General features: G+C 42.0%; 1 protein-coding gene across 1 annotated transcript in view; it reads left to right on the top strand.

The window, feature by feature from the left end:
- Positions 1–25,747, top strand: part of LOC104263819 (A-kinase anchor protein 13) — a 38,619-nt gene extending 12,872 nt beyond the window's left edge. The window contains exons 2-4 of the mRNA XM_059824131.1: positions 4,685–4,832; positions 14,905–15,201; positions 25,560–25,747. Of these exons, the coding sequence (XP_059680114.1) occupies positions 4,685–4,832; positions 14,905–15,201; positions 25,560–25,747 (633 nt within the window). The remainder of the gene's footprint in view (positions 1–4,684; positions 4,833–14,904; positions 15,202–25,559) is intronic.
- Positions 25,748–27,246: the final 1,499 nt, after the last annotated feature.

Genomic DNA, 27,246 nt, shown 5'->3' with positions numbered 1-27,246 from the left:
ACTAGTTGTTAGTGTTTTCTCATTAAAAGCAGAATGCTAAAGTAATGCTTGAGTGCTTCAGCATTGCTATCTAACACACGCTTCATTTTCATAAGTATTTTTAGACTCCTTGTGTGCGGGGAGGTCAGAGTGGGTGGTTAGTGGGTTAGATAACATACTTCAGAATTCCCAGTATGAACCATGGGGGGAAAAACAGCTTAGAAATCACATGCTTCAGCTATAAAAATACAGCTTGCCCTTTTTTTTTTTTTCTTTAGAAACTTTAAAATTTGTTAGCCAGTCTAGTCCCTCGTAGAGAAATGTACCTGTTGCTGGTAGAGCTGATATCCCGCGGGGGAAACTCACCCTTGCCAGCTTAACACGGTTTTCATCTGGAGGTTTTGAATGCTGCATTTGCCAGGGCTGTCGCTGCAGTCCCACTGTAAAGGATCATCTATGACCAGTTCCCCAAAACCAGACAGATTTCCAGAGCCTGAAGTGAAAAAGAAAGATGTCTTTACATGCTTAAAACAATTATTTCTTTTTGGAAGGCGGATAGTGTTTTTCAGCTAATAACATAAGTGATCTTAATTCTTTTGGGCTTAAAGATTTTGTTCACTTCATTGTCACTTCCAAATATTGCTGAAGTCATCTATTTAAAAAAAAAAAAAAATCCTTTGAAGGTAAATAATTCACCTTTACAGAGATACCAAGTCCGAGAAAGAAGAAATGATTACTCAGAGTTGCTTGTACTTTGCCTACACGCAATCTCTGTACCTTTTTAACTGCAGCATTGGAAAAGCAAATACCTGAAAAGGTGGAGTTGTCCCAATGCCAACAAAATATGCTGACAAACAGGTGCGTTGTCTATCTGGCTTTGGTATTTAGACCTATAACAGCATTTGGGCTTTTTTTAGAGATAATTGCATTTCTGCTGCCTTACCGAAGCCAAAGGTTCAGAGATGTGCCACACTAAAATCCCTTTCTAAATTGTTTTATAGGAGTTTAAAGCCCAAGGTCAGGGCTTTAAAGCCATCCCTTGGCGAGGCAGACCTTCCGCTTTCTCCCTTCGATTTGAGGTAGGGAATATATTTAGAGGAAAGAGCTGTATCCACGTTCTTTACGTCCTGTTACAGCTGTCTGAAACCAGAGATTTTCAGATCCAAATGAGGGAGAGGGCGACCTCTTTCATGAATGGACCAAAATGGAATGTTTTCATTTCCAACGGGCTTTAAGCCAAGTAAATATTAGTTGATCCAAACTAGTTTTGAAATTAAATTATTCTTATTTGTTGGAGCATTCCAGAGAATGACTTTGATCTGTCTGTACTTTCACCAAAGGGATATTGGCAGGCTGGCCTCCCATTTCTAGCCATTCAGGATGAAAGAGGGGTTATAATAACCACCTTGTGTGGCAGTGATACTGAACAGATGACATTTTTTGGACAATATTAAATGAATAAAGGTAAACATACTTCAATTAAAATGTTTTTGGAGGCTGAATGCAATAGTGCTGCTGGAAAGTCTTCTATGTGGGTTGGAGGAATTTGGCTGCATTTGTAACTGATTTTCTTTAACTCCAAAAATGTTTGAGAGAGAGGGGTTTGTTCTGTGCATTATTTCCTTTTCAAATATATACGTTGTTTGACTATAACTTTTAAAAATCAAATCAAAATTGGCAGTGGACAACAAAATTGTTAATAACTGGGAAGTAGAGATGTACATTGAAGGAGGACGGTCTTTCTTACTTAGTGCTTTGCTCTTTTCCTTCTGGGATCTCGGATCCCATCGCGCACGGTGAGCTGTACCTTGCACCGTGCAGCCAAGAGGTAGCTCAGAAGACACCTGTAAGTAAACGGAGGCACACATCAGTTAAGTGGTATGTTATCGATCTTGCTGAAGATATTTGGAGATAACTTAAAATTTCAATCAGAGAAAAAATAAAATGCTCAGTCATCACATTAAGGCTATTGGGCGTTCCCTTTCAGTCTTTTGCCGGAGGATCCTCCAGAAGAGGAGGAGGAGGAGGTGGGAGCAGGGTGATGGGGACCATCCCCCTGTAAAGTGCTACTTAGACACAGCTGAAGAGCCTTTTTAAATTGCTATCAGCTGATGATAATTTGTGCTTCCTCTAGACTTCAGTGTGAACTAAAGTAAACTGAATTAAAATATAAATATAATAATTTTGGTTGGATAGGACTGCTGCAGTTCATCTGGTCTAACCACCCCCCAAAGCAGGGTCACCTTCAAAATGAGGTCAGACTGCTCCACACCTGAAGTTCAGGTATCTATATGAGAAGGTCAGCTATCTTATTTTAAGCCCCAGCTTAGACAGATTTCAGGTTATGTGGCACCTTTGGTGTTCAGGTTTTTTACATCTATTTACATGTCTTTTGTCAATAACTAAATGTACAAAATAGCTTTTGCAATAATGCTGCAAAATAAATTGCATTTCCTTGATAGGGAAGTGACTGTTTCACATGGATAGACAGGAGTCTTCTCATGTGCACTCTGTGGATTTGCTTTTCTTTCACAGGAATTGGTCTAGCTGTACTTGATTTCTGGGTTAAATAAAAGAAAAATCTCTTTAACAGATACCACTTTAAACAATCAGCCCTGTTGATGAGCATCCTGAAATGTCACCTGCATTTTAAGTCCATTTAAGTACTTTGTATGTTCATGCCTTAAGGGAGGAACGGTTTGAACAACGACTGACATAAAAACCAAAGCACAAAGGGTTTGTAGGTTAAAACTTCAGCTTTTGGTTTTTTTTGAACATCCGCTCAAAACTGGATCCATTTGCTTGAAATGGAATATTTAGTTTTCAACTCAGCATGTGAACTGGTCATGCTTGAATTTAAAGCCTGATTTATTTCTTTTTGCACCTGTTTTTATTTTAACACTGACTATATACAATGTATACTTCTGCTACATGGCTCCTTTCTCCCCAGCTGGAATTCTGGTCTGATATTATCGCATGAGACCTTCCTAAAACGTACATTTGTAACTCTGCAACCCCTGGAAGTGTAAAGTAGACTCACTGCTCCATTTATCTTTTCTGAATTCATGGTTTTCTTTCCTTTGTGTTGTAAGACTGACCCATATATTTAAGACCAGCGGCTGGTGGCGTACTGCACTGCAAAACCTTGTTTCTGTCAAAACAAGGTGCGACCCTGCCCCTGGCAAGAGGTACCAGACAGGCCAGATCAGAGGAGGAGAACTGGACATGAACTTGGGAGAAGGAAACTCTGATGGGGCCTAAAAGGAGCTGAAATGAGGGAGAGTGGAGGGAGACGTGAGACAGAGCATGGGAAGCGATGCTAATGCGGCACGGATGTACAGGAGGGCTTGGAGGACTTGGACTTTTCTGCAGTGGTTATATCTGACACAGAGAAGGGGTGAACTGAGTGATCTTAAGGAGAAGGTTTTAAATGAAATGACATGCGTATTCTATTGGATATGCAAATTGGATTTACATAATCTGCAAAAATAATAAAAAAATCTTTTCCAGATTTGCAGCCTTAACCATATGCTCATTGGGGTGGTGGCAGAGAGCTGGCTAATGCAGCTGCAGTGCAAAACTGGGGCATCCAACTGGTTTTGATCTTGATAGAAAAGGGGCAGAAGGTCACTTGAGTCTGTTGTTCTGTGTCTCAAGTTTATGTAATTCTTTGGGCAGATAAACGATGTATGGTGAGATCAAATGAACATGCTTCACTTAGTGCTGTAGTAACTGCAAACCATCCTCTTCCCTCACTTTCCCTTCCCCATGGAAAACTGAAGTCGATGAATATTGCTCCTGTTCTTGTCCATGCAGGTGTATGAGTTTCAGGTGTATTTACTGTGTCCTGTGCTGGGTTAACTATGATAATTATGTGTGCTCTTTATGAAAAGAATTTTTGCTGATAGCAAAGATGAGCAAAATGACAGAATATACTGAAATACTGAAATAAAGCCTCCCTAAAACTAAACAGGAACATTCAGCCAACAGATCATGACAGATTTCTTTTCAGGGCTTGAAGAATTGCTGGTTTTCATAACGTATAGAGCTTTTCACCAAGGCATGAGCTTAGAGATGCTGAGTGAGAAGAGCTACCATTGTCTGTACAGCCACAGTTACTGTGTTTTTGTAAGGATGGCAGAAAAAATCTCAGTGGATACGAACCTTTTGTATCTTTCTGTGTTTATGGATTGCAGATGAGATGTGTTCAGTGATTAAGTTACACTGGAACCATCAACACAGTGGCTAACTTGGATGCTCAGGCAAGAATTGGGGAGTTTTTTCAAATTTATGAAGACAGAGGCGATTCTAATTCTGTTTTAGCTATGCATATGTGGGGGGAATGTGTATGTATATATGTACGTGTGTGTGTATAAAAAAACCTGCTGTGTGGGGCGTGTGCTCATGTTTGTCAGACTTGGCATGATTTCACTATATTAAGTTGCTATTTTGAATATGCTCTTGAGATTTCTACGTATCTCTTCCCAGAGCTGTGCTCACCATATTTTCTAGCTGGTTGGCTGGCTGTGATGCTAAGAGGCATGCTAAGGATGACTTGCATATCTGAAAATTAGGACGGGCCCCGAGTCATGTGAAAGGAGTGTATGAATGGGAATCAGGCACCTTGTAGGTAGAGAAGTTTTATTTTATGTGATGCAGCTCTTGCAAGTGTAAACCTAACCCTTTTTCTTGTCCTTTTTCCTAGGGTGACTCTGTTATAACAGTGCAGCTGACTGAGGAAGATAAAGTTGAAGATGATGTAGTTTTTTACTTGGTCTTCACTGGGTCAACTGTCCAACACTGCACAAGCACGAGAAAGATTAATCCTGGGAGTCTGGAGACAATTTCTCCTGGTAAACAATTGCCTTTCTTTGCATATCAGTGTATCAGGCTATGACGTTTGGTTAATTCAAGTGGACTTAAATGTAATGCTGTATTGTTGGTTGCCTTTTTCCTCATTTACACATTCACGGAGAGTAGAATGCGTGGTTTGGATGACTGCTTTTGCCTTTTAAAAATCTCTTGCTTGATTTCACTGGAATTATATGTCTCTAAGATTGCAATTATTTAATGTGTAACTATGGGATTCTATTGTAGAAAATTCGTAGTTGTACTGACACATAGTAAAAAACTTTTAAATGCGAGCAAGGTAATGGAAGACACATTTGCCAGGTTAGAGATGTCCAAATGGTGTACAGCCTGGTAAGTCCTAGCTACAATTAGGATCTGCTTAACTCAGTGAGGTTTATTGCTGTAGTCCTGGTGAAATACAATCCTTTTCCCTTAAATCCGGTTGTGCAGATCAGAGCCAACACAGAGTTTCAGAAAAACTCTTGCAGTGGCAGGCAAGCGAATGGTGCTTGGTGCCATCCTTCCAGCACAGCTGGTTCAGATGGGGTGGGTTTTCACATTAAAGCCCACTGCTCTTTTTAAGCCTTCGTACAGTTAACAAAACAAAACAAATCAGCGCAGCATTTTCCTTTGGTGACTTCAGGACCGTGGGAATGAGCATGTTCCAGGCTGCAGTCCTTACCATTAACCTTTCATTCTGACTTGTTGCTATGCAGCACATTGATACTAGTGTGAGAAAACGCCTGACGTTTTCACTATCCACAGTATAGCTTGAGTGATCAAGTATATTTCCTGGGTTTGCCTTTTTATCTGTCTCGTAAGTATTGTTTTATGAGAGATGCACATGAAATTTGAGCTCAGGAGTTTTTTCTCCTGGGAATGAGTGGCTAAAAGTTGGCTACCGTATTTTTTCATTTCCTCCACTTTTTGTGCTGTTCGGATTGTTCAATTGGCTTGGGAAGAGAAGTCTTTTTATGGTTACTGACGACTGGAGCCCCGTGCAATCAATTAGATTAGTGCTTATTTTCTCCCAGAGGAGGGAGAAGAGGGGGTAACTCCTTCCCTGCTTTTGTGTGGTGGGCAGGGGGCCCAGCCCCGCTTGCAATGACCTCACCTCCCCTTGGGACCGTGGCTGCGTCGCCAAGAAAGGAACTGAAAAGCTTCAGTGTTCCCCTTCAGCCCGCGCGGGAACCGGCGTACTTCATGGGATTTCCGGGCGGGAGCGATGCTTTCCTACCACCGCTGGCCCTGACGTCCTCGGAGCAGCGGTGGATGTGGCTGGGGTGGTGGCTGCCAGGCAGTTCCCGGGGCGATGCTCTGGCCTGCCGGCCCCAAATACAACTGAATCACTGGGGGATGCTCCCTGGGGCTTCTTTTGTCACTGGTAGTGGGGAATCTGTCTCTGCTTGTGATTCAAAGGGAAAGGAGAGAATTGCTCTCAATTGTTCCCTTAGTGATAATGGACTTCTTTTTTAACCCGGTAGAGTCGTGATTGCATGGCATGGGTTGCTACATAGGGATGGGTGCTGTCCCAGAATGCGAAGATTTAACGGGCCTCACAGAAAGGTAGCCTCATTCCTGCCAGATAGCACTGTCTGGGGCCACCGCATGAGGGAAGGGGTGACATCTCAGATGTAAGCAACCATTTGGATAACACCCTCTTCTGTACTTGTACCTCATTTTGGAGAAACGACTTGAGAAAAAGAGACTCCAGTGGTGAAAGGGGCGTTGCAGAGGAGCAAAATGGGAAAAAACAGTTTTATTCATACCCTCCCCTGACACAGATGCGTTTGTTCAGTGTTGTTTCAGCACCGACTACTCTGATTTCAATACGAGCATGACTTATTTCAACCCAGCTCTTCCTCTTCCTCCTCCTCCTCCTTCCTGAACTCAACAGTGAATCTGTAATCATGTGTTTACACGGTATATTCGGCCAGTTGCCTTGGAGATGGCTGTGGTGACTCAGAGCTGGCGTTATTTGACCTCGCTGCAAGATTAGCTATGAACGAGAGACAGTGTGTGGGAGACCAGCCCTTGGTTAAATGTCCCAGCCCGGGCACTTAGCAAGTGCTCTGCAAGGAAACTCAGCTATTAGCCAAAATCTCATCCTTCGCTTCCAGCTTTGAGCATCTTTTGTTTGTCCGTGCAATGCAAGACATGTTGCAGGTCCCTGGGAGCACAGCTGCTCCTCGGGGACATCTCAGGTGGATGAAGGAAGGGCTGAGTCACTCAGGAGCGTACCGAGCCCCTCCACCAGCCTGCCTTGAACCTCCTCTGCTTCCCTTCTGGGCTTGGAGGCTCTTCTCTCATCCTCCTCCCAAGTCCTCAGAGTTTCATACAGTCCCCAGGGGACTTCAGATGAAGTCCATCAGGGGCTGGGGTGACCATAATTCAGTTAAGGCTAATGTAAAAACAAAACCAGAGTTTTAACTTTTTTTTTCTTGACTTTGTCAGTAGTTTTGGTGATGTATGGAGGCGTTAGAGAGAAATGATTTGATTACATCTGCTGCCAAAATTAAGTAGAATGTTTTAGCAAAGCTTTCAAAGGAAATCACATTTAAAAGAACTAATCTCAACAATATAAGGTGGTTTTAGATGAGAAATTAAAGAAAATGGAATGGAAATATAAACTGTCAGAATACCTCCTAAATTCTCATTGTGTGTGAAAATTCTCTACATCCTGAAAGACTTTACCTAAATAAAAGCTTACCATTGCAGAGTCAAATGAATGCTACATTTTATATAATTACTAGAGCAATCTGCCTCTTTCTTATGCTGTCTTTATCATCAGCTTTAAACATTAAATGTATATACTTAACAGTGCTGCTGAAATCTAAGCTTTTGACTGTGTACATAATAAAAGAAAGGAGTTCTGGTTGTAAATTTGAGAGCAGCTTTTTTTACCTGAAGATGTGGCTAAATGTAGATTCAGCAGTCACTCAAAGGACAAAACACTTACCTGTAATTTTGTACTTGCTCTGAAGGATGGGATGGGGTGGTTATCCCACCCCGCTATTGACTGTGGTCGAATTTAAGAGAAATAATTTCCCCTTGTAAGAAACAAATTCTCATCTGATCTGTCATACCTTGAAGTATCAAAATAAGCTACTAAGTTACAAGAATTAGGCAGCGGATGATGCTTTGTGTGCTTCTGGTAGATCTTTTTGCCAGCCTAAGGACAAACCATGTAACATCGTCCAATAAAGCTTCTGTTTGCCTTGGTGAAAAGGTACTTAAAACTTGCTTAACTATTGCTTTATTGTCACTGTTAAAACGCTTCCATTTCTAAATGATCTGGTTCAAATTCTCCATAATTGAAGAAGTTTTCCACGGCACCAGAGGCACTCTGCACTTCTGCAGAACAATTTCAAACACTGTCTCATCAGACACTGCCCACGTTAAGGTCCATCTGCGTGGCAGGCAAAGATGCTGTGGCACTGGATGGTGCTCTAGTTTGGATATCATTAGTTGTAAAAGCTTGGTTGCTGGAGGTTGGGTATTAAGAAGATACCAAAGGTCTGAGCAGGGAAGGATGCAGAGAGATGTCAGCTCTGCTGCTATGGCTAAACTGCTGTTGCTGCTGAAATGGTACTGGTGGGGATGGATGTGTCCACGTATGTCATGGATGTTCTTCCTACTTAGTGTGTTGTGTGTTCATAAACTGAGCTTTTCAGCAAGTCCTTGTTACTGTAGTAATGGTGACTGTCGTAATCTTTAATATATTTTTTTCTTCTCAACATCGCTGCAGAGTAGGGAGGGTCACTGAGACATTGAGTGGCCAAGCAGATTGCACGTGGTAGCGTAGAAAGTCTGTGTTAAAGCAGGGAAGTGAAACTTCATTGCAAGACGGCGGCCTCATCGCCTGTCTCTGCTGCTAAAGCAGCTTTTTCCTCACTGGAAAAAAAACCCCAAACTTATAATAATAAGCCTCAACTCACGATCCAGCAAACAAACCAACAAAAGAAGGAACGACCTCATCCCTATCTGCATGAGTCAAAAACCCTGACTGCAGCCTGCCATGGGCAGTGGAGGCATCTTGGCATTGGGAAGCTCTCGGGCAGATTTGGGGAGAACTTTCTTGAGCTCACAAAGGGAGCTGTCTGTGCTGGGAGCTCAAATATTTGTGCGGTGTATCTGGTGCGAGTTTGTGTGCCATCACGATAATGGCTGCATTATTGGGCACAAATTTTGCTTTGCATTTAAAGGCTGGCGTGTAGTGTCTGCGAAACGCAGAGGAGCTCAGTGGAGGAAAATAGGGAGGGACAGTCCAGTACTTCAGCAGCTCCTAATCAAGCAAGTGGAGGGTAGGAAATACCCTGTATGTAAGCTGAGTTATTGAAACAATAAGTAAGGTAATTTTGTGAGATATAATTGCTGTTGTGTACTGTTGCGCTGTGTTATAGCACTCTGAGCCTTTGCGGTCTTAATATCCACATTGCTATTTTCTCGATGGTTGATCTCAAAAGGTGCAGGATTCTTGTATGGGTTACAGAGGGGAGGAGGAGCAAAATTAGAGGCAGAAAAAGGGCCTGAGAGGCTGTCTGCCTGCTGGTACCTGGTTGCCAGCAGTTTCCACAGGGCTGATACACTCCTCTTTTCTCTAAATGGCTTGACTCACTGGGAGCTTTCTGTCCGTGCTTAAGCTAAGGTGGAGAAGCAGGTTCAGTCTTTAACTTGTTCTTAATTCCATAGTTCTCAGGATTTTGGGGTTGTTCTTTTTCTTACTTTCTTCCTTCTAGTTAAAAGGGTAGACTAAAATTCGTTTCAATTAGCTTGGAAATATCTTCATTTCAAGCTTTTATTTTACTGTGAAATCCTTTACGTATGTTCATGCTTTATTCTCTTCTACCACAGACTGTGTTTTCCCCTAGGAAACAACTTTTCGTAGAAAAAGCTGTATTTCATGAATTACAATCTTTGTACTGGTAGACCAAAAGGGTAAACAAGTTGCATAACAAATGACCACTTGGCAATACCAGTGTGGATTTGAAAATACTCCTAATTATGAAACAAAAAAACCCTAAAATAGAATAAAACAGCATAGCCAAGAAGACTTTTTGCAGTCCATCCTCTTTGGTGTACTTAATTGCTCTAGGCAGTATAATTAAAAGGAAATGATGCCAGTTCTAGATGACATCAGTCACAGGAAAAAGTGATTGGATCTGTATTGAAATTATTTATGATGTAATGTGTGGGGTCTTACACTTCTATAGATTTTTAGGGCATCTGCAGCATAAAGGGCCTTAAAAAAAAATCTTTCTACGCTCTTCATATTAATAGTCGAGGGTTTAAAAGGAAAACAAAGGCTTCTGTCTGTCACTGGTACTGTGCCTATGTATTTCATAAGGTTTCCTGTGTTGCAAGAGTGAATACAATAACTGTGGAAGTCACACAAACGCGCTTCAAATATGGACTCTGATTTTCACAACCAGAATACGGGATTTCTGAAGCAGAAAAGAACCACTTTTCAGATGGCCACAGAAGATCCCTTGATTTCCCTGTCCATGAGCCACCAGATGGCAACATCTCTTGGATGCAGATCCAAGATACTCCACCAGATTCACCACATTTGTTGTCTGGCTTTCCTGTCCTGCTTAAATCTCTTTGTAAGACCTCTTTCAACCCAGCTCCGCCATGGTAACTCAGAGGATGCAATTAGCACCAGTGTCCTTAGTCACCTACTAGGCAAACCCAAACATGTGCTTCCAGCAAGGGCTTTAAATAGCCACCCAGGCTGGGGGCCCATTGTTTGATAGCTCAAATGTGAATTCTGAAAATAGGAGGTTTGGACAGGATTTCCACTTTTAGAGGAGTAGGAAATGAAATCATGTTTTGGTAAAGCTCTGTTTAGGAGTGTTTTGTCTCCATGTGCCTTGTTTAATGAGAAGAAGTCCAAAGAGTTCTGCTGCCGCCCTTTTAACCACACCCCAGTTCAAAGACACAGGTACCAATTAGATGGCCAGGTCTAAGGCTGTACATTAACTTGTCTGCTAATTACTTACAGCTCAGAAATCTCCACCTTTTCTTCTGCTCATTGTTTTGCATCGTTACTGTGTAGAGGAGGCAGTGCTATCATACTGATGCATCTCATCTCTTCAAGGATAAGGACAGACACCAGAACCCTGTGTTCTTCATTTTTTGCTCTTATGTATTGCCCAAAGCAGGTTTCAGTAGGTGGCCCAGAAAGGAATTCTTTACTTGAAGAGTTGTCTCATTTTAAATAATTTTTGAAGTGTGGTTTGACGTGAAGATGAGAAATTCTCTTTATCACGCTGGAAGCAGTCACTGCACCCATCTCTGCATAGACTGAAATAGTTTTTTAACTTCTGTGTTTTTCCTGCAGTATGTTGGCACTTCTCAAAAGAGCTCCAAGTAGTGAATTGTTTCCAAGATAAGTTTAAAGTAACTGAGGAGCAGAAGGAGTAATGGGGTAAAATGCAATGCAGGAAGAAATAAGGGATGGGTTATTTGTTATTGTTATTTGTCAGAACAGTTAAAATTCGAACTGGAATACTACTGGATGGTACCAGTGTGGGGATGTTCAGTATTTCATCATTTGGCCAAACTAGCAATGAAAAGCAAAGGGCCTGATTTCTGGAGAAGATTGAAGGCAGTCAGGAGGGGTGCTGGGTGGCATCGCAAACCTGATCGTGTTGTAAGGCATGGAGATTTTTCTTCCCTCCTGTGGGTGCACTCATGTGCGTGATTTATTCAGTTACATGTGTTTTCAGCCTACCGAAATGTAAGCCTTTATAAATAGGCTATAAATAGGCTCATCACAGTTCCTGACACACCCAGGGTTTTTTCCACCTTTTTCATGAGTCAGGAGTTTTTTGTTCCACTTCTGGGGAAGGTGTCCTAGGGAGTTACAGCAGTCGATAGTCAAATGCCCTGGTGCTTGCAAAGCGCATGACTTGGTGCTTGACCCATGTTAGGAGAAAGCCCCACTGTCTACCAGCTGGAGCAGAAAAGAGATGATCGAGAGCAATAGCGTCTGTTCTCGCATTGCCTGGAGCTCTTTGTGGTCTTAGGCAAGTTACTTAACCTCATAAAAACAGATTTGGGCTTGTTTTACAGATGATAACCACTTATCTCCTGAGAGTGCCGGAAAGCTTAGCTCACTTTTACTAACACTCTGGGAAAAAGGGCTGTTGAAGTTCAGATATTAGTCTAAGCGAAGGAAGCAATGGCCTTTGATGTGGAGAGAAGCATTGCCCCACCAATGGTTCCTTCAGAAGGCTCATGTGTTGAGGACACGTTTGCTTACATCATTCCTGTAGCGGTTTCAAAGCAGAGGGCAGAGACCTCTTGAGCAATCTTTTTAGTATTGGCCACGTTTGTTATGTACTGGCTCCTCTTTCGTTTGAACTGTTTGCCAAAAGTCAGAACCTGTCCCACACTCTTACCCCCCGAGTCTGACATCTTCTTAGATGTAGGGAAGGAGAACATCAAAGCATTGCGAGCTGTTGCCTTTTTGAAGAACGTTCCCCACGGTTTAGCAGGATGCTTGTTTGATCCTGTCAGATGAAAATGGATTGTCAACTCTGTCACCTCCCTTTCAAGGCTGTATTAGATATCTGGGGGAGTTTCAAGAGAACCATCGTTGGCTGCAGATCAGGACGTGACCTCTTTGTCACCTCCCCTTGCATTGCACTGAACAATCCTGTAGCTTTGCTTAATTTTGGGGCTGGTGTTTCACGTACGCCCCCTCCAAGGGGACTTGGTGTACATCCATGATGTACCGATTTAAGGAGACAGTGTGTCCTGACTGATGTTTCTCTAGTTGTCATAATAGGGGAGCTTTTGCTGTCCCACAGAAGAGTTGTTTGGTTCATGACTGTCCCAAAGTGTTTCTTCGTAGCTGCTCACGGGCCGTGTTTGCTTTCTGCTTCAATCCTGAAAGTCCACTGGCTTTCTGGCAGAGTAGCTATAGTCTAGGTAATTTTTCAGACGGGATTCTTATGGGTATAGACAGAAAATAGTTTGGGGGGAAAAAAAAGGTTTAGTGTTTCTCATGCTATTAAGGAGTCTTTCATTATGAATTTTTTTAACTCTGCATTCGAGCGAACTTCTACTGCTTTGCATGAGGGAGAGACAAGTTCGCAGCACTTGAGTCAGCTCCCGTAGGGTAGCACAGCGTTCTCAGCAGGCTGCATGCAACCTGCTGCCTTTGTGGAGGTTTTAGACATAATTAATAAGTCTTACCAGCTCATTCTGATGTCCTTAAGAAGATGAGCAAAGCAAGAAGGTGGAGGGATGTACACTTCTGAACTGCATTAAAGGCGAGTTCCCCCGAAGTTGTACCATCTCCTCGCTTCTCCCTTGAATATTTGAGGCTCCTACTGTGAGGATGGGTGGAGTTTGTGAATGGGTTTCAACCGTGGCGCTGAGATCCCTGCCACTGCCTGTCCTGTTGACTGGTGATAAATTAGATTGGACATGCAGTGTTTCTAAGAACAGAAGTAGTAGATCTTCCTACTCGTATTCTTTTTTATAACATCGATACTACTAAACCTATTCCTCCAGCTTTCAAATCATTCTCTTGCTAATAGATGCCTGGTGCTGGATGTGAAAGAAATTTTCTCACCTTTCAGCCCCAGAGCCTCCCGGTTGTATTGAGCTGTTGCAGTGACATCCGTGTGTGTTTTCATCCTCCCCTTCTACACTTGGCTTTGATACCTTTCCAGCTGCATTTGCTCTCCTTAGGAAGCCGTGCAGTCTCGTCTCTGACAATTTTGGTGCTACCCATGGTGTCCTAATAGCAGTTTTGACCTTTCGATTAACTTCAGGATTGCCTCTTTCAGCAGACAAAACCTGTATACATGCCAAAAGGCTCAGAACAGATTTGGAAGGTTGGCTGAAAGACCGTGATGATTGGGGACATATTTTTCCTTTTGTCAGGGAGATCAGCAGCAAAGGGTCCTGACATAAGAAGGAAACTTTCCCACTGACCACAAATAGGGGCTTAAATTGAATTTTCAAGCCTTTAAAAATAAATAGTCATTTTGTATTTAATTAAGCAGGGTTTCATGAATGTAGTAGTATGCTGAGGTCATGGGCAAAAAGAAGCTTTTCCAGTAATTAGTGCAGGGTCCATGCTGTTCTGGCAAAAACAGCCATGATGTCAGTCCGAAACTGGAACAAGAAACTGTGCTGCACAGTGAACTTGAAACACAAACCTTATTATTGAAGGGGCATGTCTGAGAATTACAAGTGCTGGTTGTGTTGGACACATAGTATATTTTTCCTTTGGAAAATGCAAAAAGGTATTGTGGATTTTGTTTGTTTTTTTAGTTTCTGAGTCAATGAAATTGCTGCCATGCCAGGGCATCCTTTTTCCTGTTTCCCCTTCCCTAAATAAATAAATAAACTTAGAGTTATCAAACTTCCAACCTTCTTGTTTTGTAAATATAGAAAGTGGCCATTTCCATGTTTTTATTTAGCAGAAGCTGCTTAGTTTTAGTTTTGTCATGTGAATGCAAATGCAAAGGGCAGGTACAGCAGTGAGCATGGGATCTGAGGGCATGCACAGGGCATGTCTGGGCAGGTCGTGCTCTTGTAGCCATTTAGGTCTTTGTTTTAGGTGAAATTGCGGTGTTTTCGGTACAAGCCAAGTGTTGTGACAGCAGTTGGAGTATGTAGTTCTGCAGCACTCGGATTCTAGTTTCTGGTGAGTTACTGGAGTCCTGTGGAGCTGGAAAAGAAAAGTTTGACTGTATAGTCTGACTTCTGGTACATTAGCGAAATCTTCACTTGAATTACTTAACGCTCTTGAGTTTACTTGTCGCTGATCAAAAATAGCCTGGTCGGGTAAGGGTGGCTTATATTTCTTGGTTTATATTGTGACAGGGAAGTGTTACACATCTTTTCCTTTTAAAGTCTACAAGAAATACTTATTTCTGATGTTACATATAAATTACCAAGATAATGTCGAATTTAGAGTTGTGACCCTCAATAACTTGCTTTTACCTGATTTAACGTAAAAGCTGTGAGTGTCAAAGGAGTTGCTCAGTTGTGTTTCTTTAGCGCATGCAATTTCTCTTTTTTACCATTCCCCTTGGTTTTATTTTGCAGGCCATGACTGCTGTGAGACAGTGAAGGTGGCACTTTGTGCCTCTAGAGAAGGTCATCCTGTTCTCATTGTGGCAGAAGAGAGTTTCCAGTTTGTCCAGGATGAAGCCTACGATGCCGCCCAGTTTCTGGCCACCTGCGCCGGCAACCAGCAGGCACTAAACTTCACCCGGTTCTTGGACCGGTCGAGACCACCCGCTGCCGACGTGGACTTTTTGGATGAGAAAGTGGCTTTGGCGTTTCGACACCTGAAACTGCCGGCAGAATGGAACGTGCTGGGAGCAGACCAGTCCCTGACCGGTGAGGACCTCTAGGGCACGTGTGAGACATACTGGTTGGGAGAGAGGTAGAAAGCCTGGGAGAAAGGGTTCCCAAAGTAGAAGGGTTCCTGAAACTCCACGTGTCTTTCAAAAGGTGTGTTGGCCTCTGTGCTTGGAGATGGATCATGATGTGCACCAACGTGCCCCTACCACATCTGCATCCTATGCTTTGCACTTCAGCTGCCTTAAAATATACAAAGCACCGATGTTTTCTCTGCGTCTTCTCTTGTGAAATAGCACAAGCTGTTCTAAATAGTTGGTATTTTAAAACACACCCAGAAGGGGTGTGTGTGTGTATGCAGTGGTGTGTGTATCAGCATCACACTTCTGAGATTTCCTGAAAGAAACCTGTCTGTGTGTAGAAAGTCTGATGCTCTTGGGAATATTACCCTTGTGCCCCAAACTTGGCACTTTTGGTAAAGGTTGGTTTTACAGCACATGTGCAAAGTGACTGTAGTGTGTAAAATACATCTAATTTTTCTTGGAGAAGCTGGGGGTCTGCCACTGAGGATTTGTATCGCTTCCCTGGTTGCACACCAGCTGGGAGAACACAGGCATTGCCCAAAATAAGCCTTGGAGAATTTTGCAAATAAAACGTGAAGGTGGGAAAGCCTGACTAATGGTAGCCCTTAACCACAGCAGCAAGGGCTACTGAGAGCTTATAAACAAACCCAACGCTGGCGACTACCGAAGCAGAAGTGCTGAGGTGTTCGGGATGTTGTGGCATGTCCGTGTCCTTAGAGTTCTGCTTTTTTTTGTCACAGGGGAGCTTAAGGAAGCATATTCATGCACTGGGGGGCTAGTTCCAGTGTGTACAAATTCTTACTGTAAATTTTCAGGGTATTTTGGCAAATAGTTTCACTTAAGGAATGTGGCTGTGAGGCATCTGTTATCTTTTATAGGATACAATGGCATAAACACATGAAGAGGAATGGAACGTGGCTTGCTTGGCGCAGCAGGCTCGGTTCTGTTCATCACACCAGGGTTTTCTGCAGGAGTTTTTCTTGCTTTGTTTTTCACTGACTTGTTGACTGCTTTTGTAAACGTGAATACATGGGCAGGCAATTGAAGCAGTGTTAGTGTTAAAAGATTTGATCATATTTAATGGTTTCTGGATAGAAATTCAGATGCTGTCATATGTTTACAAGGAGATAAACACTTGGTGTTTTCTTCCTCTGTGTGGAAGACACTGATGTTTCTTTCTGTATTTGAAAAAGTTGTGATAACGCAGACAATTCTGCTTTAAGTGATAAAAATACAGTCAAATCGATCTTAAATTAACGAAAACTTTGATTGAAGCTGTGAATTGTTGCTGATTTTGCAGGAAGGTTGAGATCTGGTTTCTCTTTTTGACTTTGATTATCCTTTGGAATATCAGCACTTAGGGAAATCAGGCCATAAGATTTACAGTGATTTGCTCAGCGTGCACTTGTGTGCCTGGAAGTCGTGATCATGCGGGGCTCTGCATGCTAATGGACCTGTAGAGCATCCATTGCGTCCGCAGTGAGAAGGGGGAGCTCTGTAGTGCTGAGCTTTGTAATGCTGAGTGTTTTGGCATCTTGTGTTGAGGTTTTTGTAGATGAAAGTGTAAGTGAATAAATATAATGGCACTAAATGCAACTTTCATCCAAGAATATTGGTGCTATAAAATATGTTACCTTGCAGTGAGTCCTTTCATAAATAACTGAAGAGGGGCAGTTTATTAATGTCTTAGTCTGTCTTTCATCTTCGATCAGCTTTTTTGCTAGAGGCAGATTTATCTGGTAATTTTTTGCAGCGAGCTAATTATACACAGGGAATTTGGGGGAATTTTTGTGATTGTGACGGGAAGGATTTGCATGCGTAAGCATCCTTTTGGTCACAAAACTCTGTTTTGCTAGAGTGAGATGGAAGAGATGTCTCTCTTACGATGGAGCACTAGATTAGAAAAACGTCTGTGATAAGACGTAGCACCCCTATACTGGTGCTTGTGGGTTAATTTGTGTGGGAGAGGAAGAAAAGCGCAGCAAAGATTGAAGCTGTGGGAGCATTTGAACAATTACGTGTGTTCTGGCCAGTGCCCCTCCAAGTGGGACACCCTGTCCTGCGCTGCGTCACTACCTATGAACAGCTATTCCAATTCATATTTCACATTTTGCTAAATGTCAGCCCCAGCTACTTCAAATAACCTTCTCAAAGGAGAAAATACTATAGAAATGAGAACAAAAGAAAATGCCAGATCCCTTCTTGAAAGATTGTTAGCTCTGCCTCTATGCTGGCATGTCTCTATGGGCTCTTGTGGGTTGGAAACAAAACGCTGCTGTTTAGCAAAACCTCTGAAGGCAGGAGCGAGCCGGGAGCATCAGCCAGCTCCCCAAGTGCTGCAGCTTGATGGGGAACTGCTGTTCAGAGATGGCCATTGCTGTCAAGCATGTTTAAAAGTTGATTTTTCTAAGGACTAAGGACTGAAGCAGGAGTCTAGCTTTTATGAAAACAGTTAGGAAGTAATGGCCGTTCTGCAGGCAGGAGCTGGGTAGAAGATCCACCATCAAGCACAACTTTGTGCTGATTTTTGTGGAGGGGATGGCTCTATGTAGAGGCTTCTCCTTGCTTTTGTCTGCACCCAACGTGACCAGTCTTTGAGCAGAGGGCAGGGAGTTCATTGCCATCGCACACCCCAGAGGGTAGAGAAGCTGCTAAAAGTAACACCCAGCTCCATCTGCTGAGGTTGTTTAACTAATCTTTTGTGTCATAGGGTTGTGCATTGCAAAGTGCGTGGTTAAGGTCCATCCCGCTGAGGAGAAGGAGGCATGTAACACCCCATGTGCTCCTGGGTACCAGCAGACTGGTGGTCGCATCATTAAAATGATCTTCAGTGGTTTGCATTCATCCATTATTATTCGTTATGTTATTGCAGCATCCCCCCCCCCCCCCTCCCCTTTTCTAACACATTACTAGGTTTGACTTTTTAGTATGGAAGAGTGCAGGATTACTGTGGACAAAGCTATTTAAGAATCCCCTACTTGCTTATGTTTTGGTTACCAAACCAAGGTCTTCATTCTTTAAGAGTTTGCCGTTGCTCAAGATTAAAGGTATGGTATGGTCATATAGCCAAATTGTTAAGAGCCCGTCCTTTCAGCCGCAGGTTAGAAATACCTCCAAAATTATTTGAAACTGCTGGAGGACATTTGCAAACATTCCAGTGCCCTTTTATTTATTTATTTGTATGTAACCTACTGAAGATAGCTATTGCCATTTGACAAGAGAAGTTTGTTCAGCTTCAGTAATCCTGGTAATCTTAATCTCTTACACCCTAGGTTGTCTTTACATTTATTCCTCTGTTATCTCTTTAGACATCATTTTCATTAAAACAAATTGAAAATAAAATGAACATTTCTTCCTCTATTTTCATCAGGGCATTTTCAAAACCCCACTATGTTCATTTGAAGTATTCTCATTCGCTTTTTTCCATTGCTCTGGAACAGCAAAAGGTTTTATTGCTTAAAAAGAAACTGTCCCAAAATTAAATGCACTGAGCAGCATTGGTTAATTTAATCCTTACTGTAATATTATTGTAGGTATTTGGTTAACTTTGCTCAAAACCAAATATTTACTGATTTATATTGCTCTGGTACAGCATAGAAGACTAAATATGTTTGTGATCACAAGTCTTTAGTTCTTCACCCAAAATCCATTGGAAAAAAGTGGATTTGTTTGGACCTCAGGAAGCTTTGAATGAGCTCTTTGTGCCAAATTTAATACCAGACTATGTTTTTGTAGGATCGGGGCTTTGATTACAAGCTTTGTGTTCAGCAGCCAGCAGTGTGGAGCACGGTACCCAGCCTGGTCTTACCACTGAAGGTAATGCTCAGGTGATGGAGAGTAGTGGCTGGACATCACGAATCCCTGATGGGAAAAGCGAGTTCAGAAAACAGAATCTTCTTTCTTAAACCATTTATCAGTGGTCTTGTCTTACAGCTTTTCCTGCTTGCTTTTCTGTAGAAAGGTGATACTCTTGCCCAAATTTCTTATTTCTAACTCTTTGCCCTTTTGATTTGATCCTAATTTGACTTTAATAAGGTGTCTAGGTAACAATTTCTTTATGGAATATTTTCCCCCTTTATATATTTTTATATATATATATAAAAAAGCTATTCTGGCAAGCTTTTCGTCATGACAGCTACTCTCAAGAGCTAAACAAAGGTTTCAGGGTGTTTTGATCAACATTTATATTCCTGTGGAGAAGTAGCACAGTCGACTAACACCTGTGGAGCTGACTGGAAAGCAGAGAAGAAAGGGGCCTGTGGTGTTTCGGTCCTTTTTCCAGTAACGGTGGCCATGTTTTGTTGTCTGGTTTGTTCTTTGGCTGTTGTGCATCTGACTTCTAAGTTGCCTTCCTCTCTCTGTGTTTTATTTATCCCACCTGCTGTGTAGGACACTTGAGGTGCAGCCTCCTACGTGCTACTTGTAGAAGACCTCAGAGAACAAATCTTAGCTTTTAATCCTTAGCTTAGAGAAAAGGACCCCAGAAAGACTTGTATTAAGTATCTGTTTACCCACAGATATAAAATATTTTACGGAGATCCCAGGTAATGGGACTTTGGGAGAGTAAAATACCTTTCAGATCCCACTTGCTGCCATGCTAGCAGAACTGGGGATGAGAGCACCTGAGATTCCTGACTTCAGGGGTCCTTGGGCTCCATCCTCTCTTGCTGAGGCAGGCAGAAGGTACTCAACCATTTGGTTGGATGAATTGGATAGCAAAAGAAAGCCCAGCACGTGCCAAGGTCGAAGGCGATGGAGGAAGCTGTGCCATCCATGGTGCCATGGTTCTGCTCCGCTGGTGCAGCAGCGTGTCCTTGCGTTGCAGGGGCAGGGCAGGTGCACACGTGTATAGGGAAAGGATTTGCATTGCAGGTAAAGAGCGTGTCTGAACTCCCTTGGGCGAGTGTGTCCTGACCTCCTCCCTGCACAGCTGCAGTCCTCATTGCTTCTGTTCTGGGGCAGTTGTGTCCCGAGGACTGTGCTCTTCCCCCAACCAATGTCCCTCTACAGTAGGCAATTCCTGGGCCTTGCTCTTAATTATCTGTCTATCTGTATGAACTCAGATAGCATCCACAATTTCAGAATGTCCATAATTAAGGATTGTTCTTGTTACTGTGCTATTCCAAACACAGAATTACTTTCAGGTGCCATATAATCATGTCCATCTTAATTATTACAAGTGCACTGGAACTTTCTGAAGAACGTAGTTATTACTGCTGTCAAAAGTAGGGTTATTTACTGTTCTCAGCAGCATTTAAATGCAGCTGTTTCAATGGAACAGATTGCTACACTGTATATCTAGAAAGCAAAATTTAATGTGTATTCTGAGGATGTATGCAATGTAAATACAGGACTGTGATTTTTCTATTTTAAATGACTGAAGAGAAAATAAGCTAACTAGAAAACCAGAACAGAATAGTTGGAGGTATGAGTTATGATTATGGCTTGTTTGTGTTGCAGTAGGGAAAAAAGGCAGAAAAAAAAAAAAGGGAGGATCCAAGGCTCAGGTATGAAAAGCTTAGGGAGCTTAATCCTTGAGTTAACTATCAGTAGTAAACAGATGACTTGCAAAATATCTTTTAAGTAATATTCTGACAAAACCTTTGAGGAAACAGTATTTTCATTTTGCTCATTAAAAGCAAGCAGTGAAACCCAGACCTGTGGTTACAGTTTCGGTTGTGTGAGCTTTCTGAGATGGTGCTTCCAGGAGCTGGTTAACATTGGCAGAGTGTTGTGGTGATCAACCAAGTTATGGAGCCATTCCCCATGGGAGAGTAAGGAGAAGCCATTCCTTTGATGAGCTGTGAGATAGTCAGCCATGATTACGGGCAGATAACCAGGAGAGCATCTCATTAGATAAAACACTTAACAGCTTCTTAACTTCAGGAACGCAGTTACTGACATCTTGAATATGTACAGCTTCCCAGAAACCTGCGGAATAAACACCGGTGTGCAGTAAGTACCGCTTGAGAAATGAAACCTGGTGAGCTTACCAGGTAGGAGGTGAGTAGAGAGGGAAATTTGCCCTGGTTTGAATGGATTTGGGTTACGAGTTTAATAACTTTACGTACAAAACCAGTAGGATTTCAGTGTACGGTGCAACACGAGTGTCGCTGTGATTTGAGATCCTTGATTTTTTTTTAAGAAAGGGAGAATGTCTGAAGAGAGAAAGTAACCAAAAAAAGCGCCTTATTTTAAAGCAAAAGCAAAAAGCCTAAAAAAACCTTTAAAAAGCTTTCAGAAATAGTTAGAGGGAAATTTGATTATTAGGAGCTCATGGTTTTTTCTATGGGAGGATGTTAAAGATACACAGCTGATGATGTTTTTCAGACTAAAAGCTTTAATCTGTTCATCTGCTTTTTATAGTTTCTTGTTGAACCCTTTCAGTGTAATAGTTACAGATATTCTTTTTGTTGGGTTTCACATCCTTTCCAATCTGCTGCTTGCCACCTTCTCTGCCCTCTGATAAAGGACTGTGTGGTATAAATTGACATGATCTTTCTATGCCAACAGCGCAAAGTGGTCTGTTCAGCTATAATCCTTGATAAGGTGTAAAAAAATCTTTCCCATACCTAAATTTAATGCCCTCTGCAGTGGAAAATGGGAAGCAGAAAATAATTCTTGTTCAGGCAGTGTCTGAAATGTGCTGCTCAGTACTCAGGTGTACTGCTCAGTCTGTGCCTGAGCAGTCACTGGCATGAGAAAGTTTCTCTTCTCTTTGATATTAGTGGAAATGGAGACATGAAGATCCTTTGGTGTGCTTTGAAAAATTTCTTCTTTGTAAGATTAAAAATTAATTACCCACACATCTTTTTATTAACTGAACTCATAACTCCACACACAGTGTCTTTGCCTTGACCTTTCTTCAGTACTGTTGTCTGTTGGAGCCTTCTTCTAGGACCTCAGCATTAAGTCATGGCTTGTTGCTGGTTTATGCTCCTGAGAACATTTCTAGCAGAAAACAAGATTTTGAGGCCAGATTTGATGGTAGATTTCAAAACTGCTGAGTATATGTGATATTGGGTGAGAATGAAGTGAAGGTCACCGTCACAGGAAGACTAGCAAGAGATGGTAGCCAGTCCATGGCTGTCTGTTTCTTCATGAGATGTCTCGGGGCACGGAGGATAAGCTGAGCAGTTAGGTGTGGGTTACTCTATATAAAGAGCGATTTTAAAAAGGAACAGTATTTTTTTTTGCTGTTATTTAATCAGGATTAAAATGAAAGTTTTTACTTAGAGAAGAGTTTGTCTGTTCTTGGATGTGTCACACCCAAACTTTTTTTTCCTCAATGCTTATTTGTTTTGTGCTAATAGCACCTTAAACCTAAATCCTTTACCATTAACAAAGTACATTTAACAGTCTTCTGTGGAAATTTTGTCCTTAGTTACCCAGATAAACTGTCTGTTCGTGTGTCACAGCTGCAAAAAAATACATAAAAATAATATATCGAAAATCTTATGTTTTGCCAGCTGGATTAGAGTGCCCTGCTATTATGGGACAATAATCATATGTTTCAACTCTCGCCTATTACTAGGAAACAAGAAAGGAACAAAACAACCTTGGTCTTCCCAGTATCGTGTGTCTTGTATTTCCACAATTTCCTAATTACAAGAAGCTTTTTGTTGACATTCAGAGGACAGCCATTTTAAGATGAGGAGCTCATGCTTGGTATGTGGTAGGAGAAGGAGCTCTGGCTATTGCGTGTTAAAGCTTTTGTTATTCTTCCATGCCTGGGACGGGCATTTTGCACCATGACAAGACTTTGAAATCATTGACTGAATTTCCAACATTGTGCTACAAGCTTCATCCCTTCGAAGGCAGGAAGGCTGGAGGGATCTGTCAGCCTTCCTCCCCTCTCCATCCAGCAACACTCCCATACTTGACGCAGACCAGCTCTCATCTTGTTCTGAGCAACACCATACACCAACAGATGTATTTTTCATTATATATTAGTAGTTAATCCAGCCCACAGCTGGCACACGCCTTTTAACTGTAGCTGTGCAAGTTTTGCACACTCCAAAACCTTCTAAAGCTATTGCCTGGGGCCCCTGCAGTTGTTGTGTGTATGGTACTTTGTCTCTTTGCTGCCATCATCTGTGCCCATCTGTTAGGATGGCCTCATGCCAGTTTGTATTTTAGGCACATCTTTCCAAACAGGCCTGGAGAGTGAGTTTGTGTGTTTAATATGCTCTGGATGGCAACACGCCATGTCTTCTTGTACAGATCTTCTGTGCACGTCGTCGTTGCTCAAAGGCATTGGGGCAGGGCCACATTCAGTTCAGCTGCATTTGTGGACACCTCCATCCAAATGCTGGGACTACTGTGTCCACTAATTTGATGATAAAGATGATTGTTTTAAAAGAACGGGAAAAAGGTGTGGTTTTCAGAAGTTGCAGTCATATGAGCAGGTTACATCAGATAGGTATTTGGGACAATTGTGAGGGGGCATTTCATCTATAGAAATATGAGACGGAGAGGGGCACCCAGTTGGATCAGGGACAGAATGAGTACTTGCCTGTGTCTTTCAAAGCTTGCAATTGGTGTGTGTATTTATTGGTGAACCATGAGTTGGTGAGTAGAAGATGCTGCTACCTAACTGTAAGGCTCTCAGCTGAAGGAGGAGGAAGTATTTTGGTCCAGGAACCCATGCTTATGCTTTGTAGGTCTACACTGCTGAGTTTTGGTGCAAGGCTGTCCATTTTAGTTAGGAAGATGATTTTTCCTTTCAACAATGCAGCTAAAACAGGAGATCCCGTGCTAGAACAGATGTGGTCAGACCAGTGCAATACATTCTTTATTCGGATGGCAGTCGTTTGCTCCAAGTCGTTTGCCTCTGAGTGAGCTCAGCTATTCCCTTTTTCTCTGATCAGCTGGAACCTCCATTCAGACATGCTCATGTATTCAGGACAGCATGGTTTTGCTTTACGGTAATCAAGAGGAGTTTAGGGGGGAAGGATTGGTTTGTAGCCCAGAGACCTAATTTGGAGTCATTTGGAAGAGAGACGGTGCCAGAAAGCTTTTGGTTCTTGAATACAGATTAGTTCTTCAGGAATTGATCCAAAATGTTGGGAAAAATTGTGTGTCAAGCAGGGGAGAACACCCCATTTTTGCTTTGTTTTTCACTGAAGGTCTTAACGATGTCCCTTAAGAAAGCAACTAAGCAAGAAAAACAACAGCACTTTGAAGAAGTGATTTCTCTTGGGGCATACTTTTTGAGGAAAAAATACTTAATTAAAGTCGTAAAGCCATTATGTACTTGCATTTTTAAACCCGCTCTATAGGTTTGGCTGGCAACCAAATTAATAACCCAATAAATCATTGCTATGATATTAAAGGTATTATTCCAAGTGTGCTCATTGGCATGGTTTACTGAGACCCAGTTGGTGCTTTGTTGTTGTGGCTGCCAGTCAATACTGAAATCTTTTGTTAATTAAAAGAATAACTTTTTATTTCTCACAGTTTTTTTTAACCCAAATGCTTTTGCCCTTCATACAGAAGTAACAGGCTTTGATCTGCAAATACTGTATTTCAGCAGTGCATCTGGAGCTCATTTCTGGTTGAAGCTTTTCAGAGCATCGTTCCTAGGGCTGCAGCTTTTAGAGTAGGGGGGATATTTTTCTGAGATGAAAGCTTAGGCTCAAGAGTGACTTTTACCAAATTACGTGGTCACGGTTATTAAACATAAAAAGCAGCAGTGGAGATTGCTGGTTTATAAATGCTGCTACTCAGAATGATAGAGCTACTGTATAAAGCTGAGAAAAGCTGGTCTGAGGCACAATCAAAGCAGGAAAGCAAAATCCTTGCTTTTTTTGTCTACACAAGAGGTTAAACTGTTCTTTTTTATAACTGTTCTAGATTTGTGCTTCAAATGTAATTGAGTTTTTTTCATACCTTGGGACAAATCAGCATCCTGTTAAGTAACAAAACTTGTCTGTTCCTAAAACCTGGTCCTGGGTGTGTGAGGAGAAGGCTTGGGCATTTAGAAAAACCTGACCATGCCAAGTTCTGTTTAGAAGCTCTGCAACTTGGTGCTTGCCGTGGCTGTTTATGAAATGGTGCTTTTTTCACATTGACTTCTGTGGTCGGTCTCACCCTGAAGAGGTCCTGAGCACTTCCAGTCCCACCATAGCATGTCCCTTGCTTTAAAGTACTGATCTCTCCTGGATATTGGCAGCCAGCTTGTTTTTCCAGGTGCTGCAGGTTCCTTGGCTTTTGGCCTGTCAGCTCCATGCCAGCCATTGTGTGCAGTGTGGCATTCACCTAACCCGCAGCCTACAAATTCCCATTTCTTTTTTCTTTCTTCTTTCTTCCCAGAGAACATCCCCCGGGAAACACTGATGCATTTTGCGGTGCGGCTGGGTCTGCTGCGGCTGACATGGTTCCTGCTCCAGCAGCCAGGTGGAAGAGGAGCTCTCAGCATCCACAACAACGAAGGGGCAACGCCTGTGAGCTTGGCCTTGGAGAGGGGCTACCAGAAGCTGCACCAGCTTTTGACTGAGTAAGGGTGATTTGATGGTTCCTCTGCTAGTTTTCCATTCTGTATCATGCTCACCTTTGCTGTACGGTATCACTGAATAGTGTCGAAGAGCCATACTCTACTCTTAAAGGCAATTTTTGTATAATTTTGCTTTTACTTGCTAGCAACAATGGGGGCAGGTCCTTAAGGTTTAGGGGAAATACAGTAATATTATGTTCTCCTTTTCTGTTGCACAGTTTTCTGCTTCCAGCTGTTTTTTAAAGTCCAAAGTGAGTCACTGTAATATCGACTAATTAAGTCAAACCTTATGCAAACACAAGTGAAAAAGCTTTTCTTTGAACAAGCACAGCTGCCTGAAAGAGGGGAGCTAGTGGGCTTGGTGGTGGTGGTTGACTGTTGTGTTCTTACTTTGTAGATTTGGAGTTTTTTGGTTAAATGAAATAATGATAATTGTATTGAAATAAGGTAGGTATCTTACCAGTATAGGTAAAAAACCGAGGTAAGAATTAATGCAAGTATTTAACAGCAGAAACTGTTCTCTTTTGAGTGGTCACGAGAAGCAGCCAGCTCGTACTCCCTCCTAGCAGTAACTGTAGTTGCATGAGCATTTACTGCAGTGTTTTACAAGGAATCCTTCAGAAGATGACAAGTTATTTTTGAATAACAAATGTTTGGAGATCTAGCTTTAAAAGCTGAGGCTAATAAAGACAAAGAGCTTAAATAAGTCCTGAGGGGGCTATTTGTAAAGGAGAAAAGATTTGGTCTGCATGTGTGTTATTCTGATGCCTGGTTCCCTTAAGCTTTGTTATTAACTTTGTTTTTCTGAATTGAATTTTCAGATACTTGGGGTTTATGTTGAGGGACCCAATGTCATGTTTAGGAGTCTGCTGTATCGTCCACATTATCACGCAACATTTCTCTGTTACAAATTGTAAATTACTCTGCTTTCTATAGTTGTTGGGCGGATTGTTAGAGGGCAAAAAAAATGATCTGTGATGCTGGAATGATTGCGTTTAAGTTTCATTTTTAACAATTCAGCCAACCACATGCAAAGTGAAGGAGAAGGTACAGGGTAGGACAGGAGCTATACTCTAACCTTTTTGTCTGCCACCCTTGGCTGAGATTAATACAGAGATGATGACAGTGATACTTTTTTCTCTATCGAGTTCAACAGTCATACTGTAAAAACACACAACTCTTTCACACAATATCTTGTAATATTGGAATGTGCAAATTCATCCCATGACTGCAGCAAAGTTCTCCAAGGTGAGACTAACCATGTTAACAGACTTCACATACTGTCAGGAAGCTTAAGTTGGCCAAAACTTGAATATAGAGCTCACGGCAAATACTGCAATCTGAATATGAGTTGAGCTGGTAATTTAAAAAGAAATGGGAAGTAAACAAAACTATTACAACAGCTATTCATGTATTTGGTGGAGTATTTCACAACCAGTTCCAATACTGGAATGGCAGTTCTCGCTCAGTGGAAAGCAAAAAGAGTGCTTGGATTACATGGCATTG

This window comes from Gavia stellata, chromosome 13 (genome assembly GCF_030936135.1).
Source record: "Gavia stellata isolate bGavSte3 chromosome 13, bGavSte3.hap2, whole genome shotgun sequence".
Taxonomy (NCBI): domain Eukaryota; kingdom Metazoa; phylum Chordata; class Aves; order Gaviiformes; family Gaviidae; genus Gavia; species Gavia stellata.
This window is presented reverse-complemented; position numbering and strand designations above follow the sequence as displayed.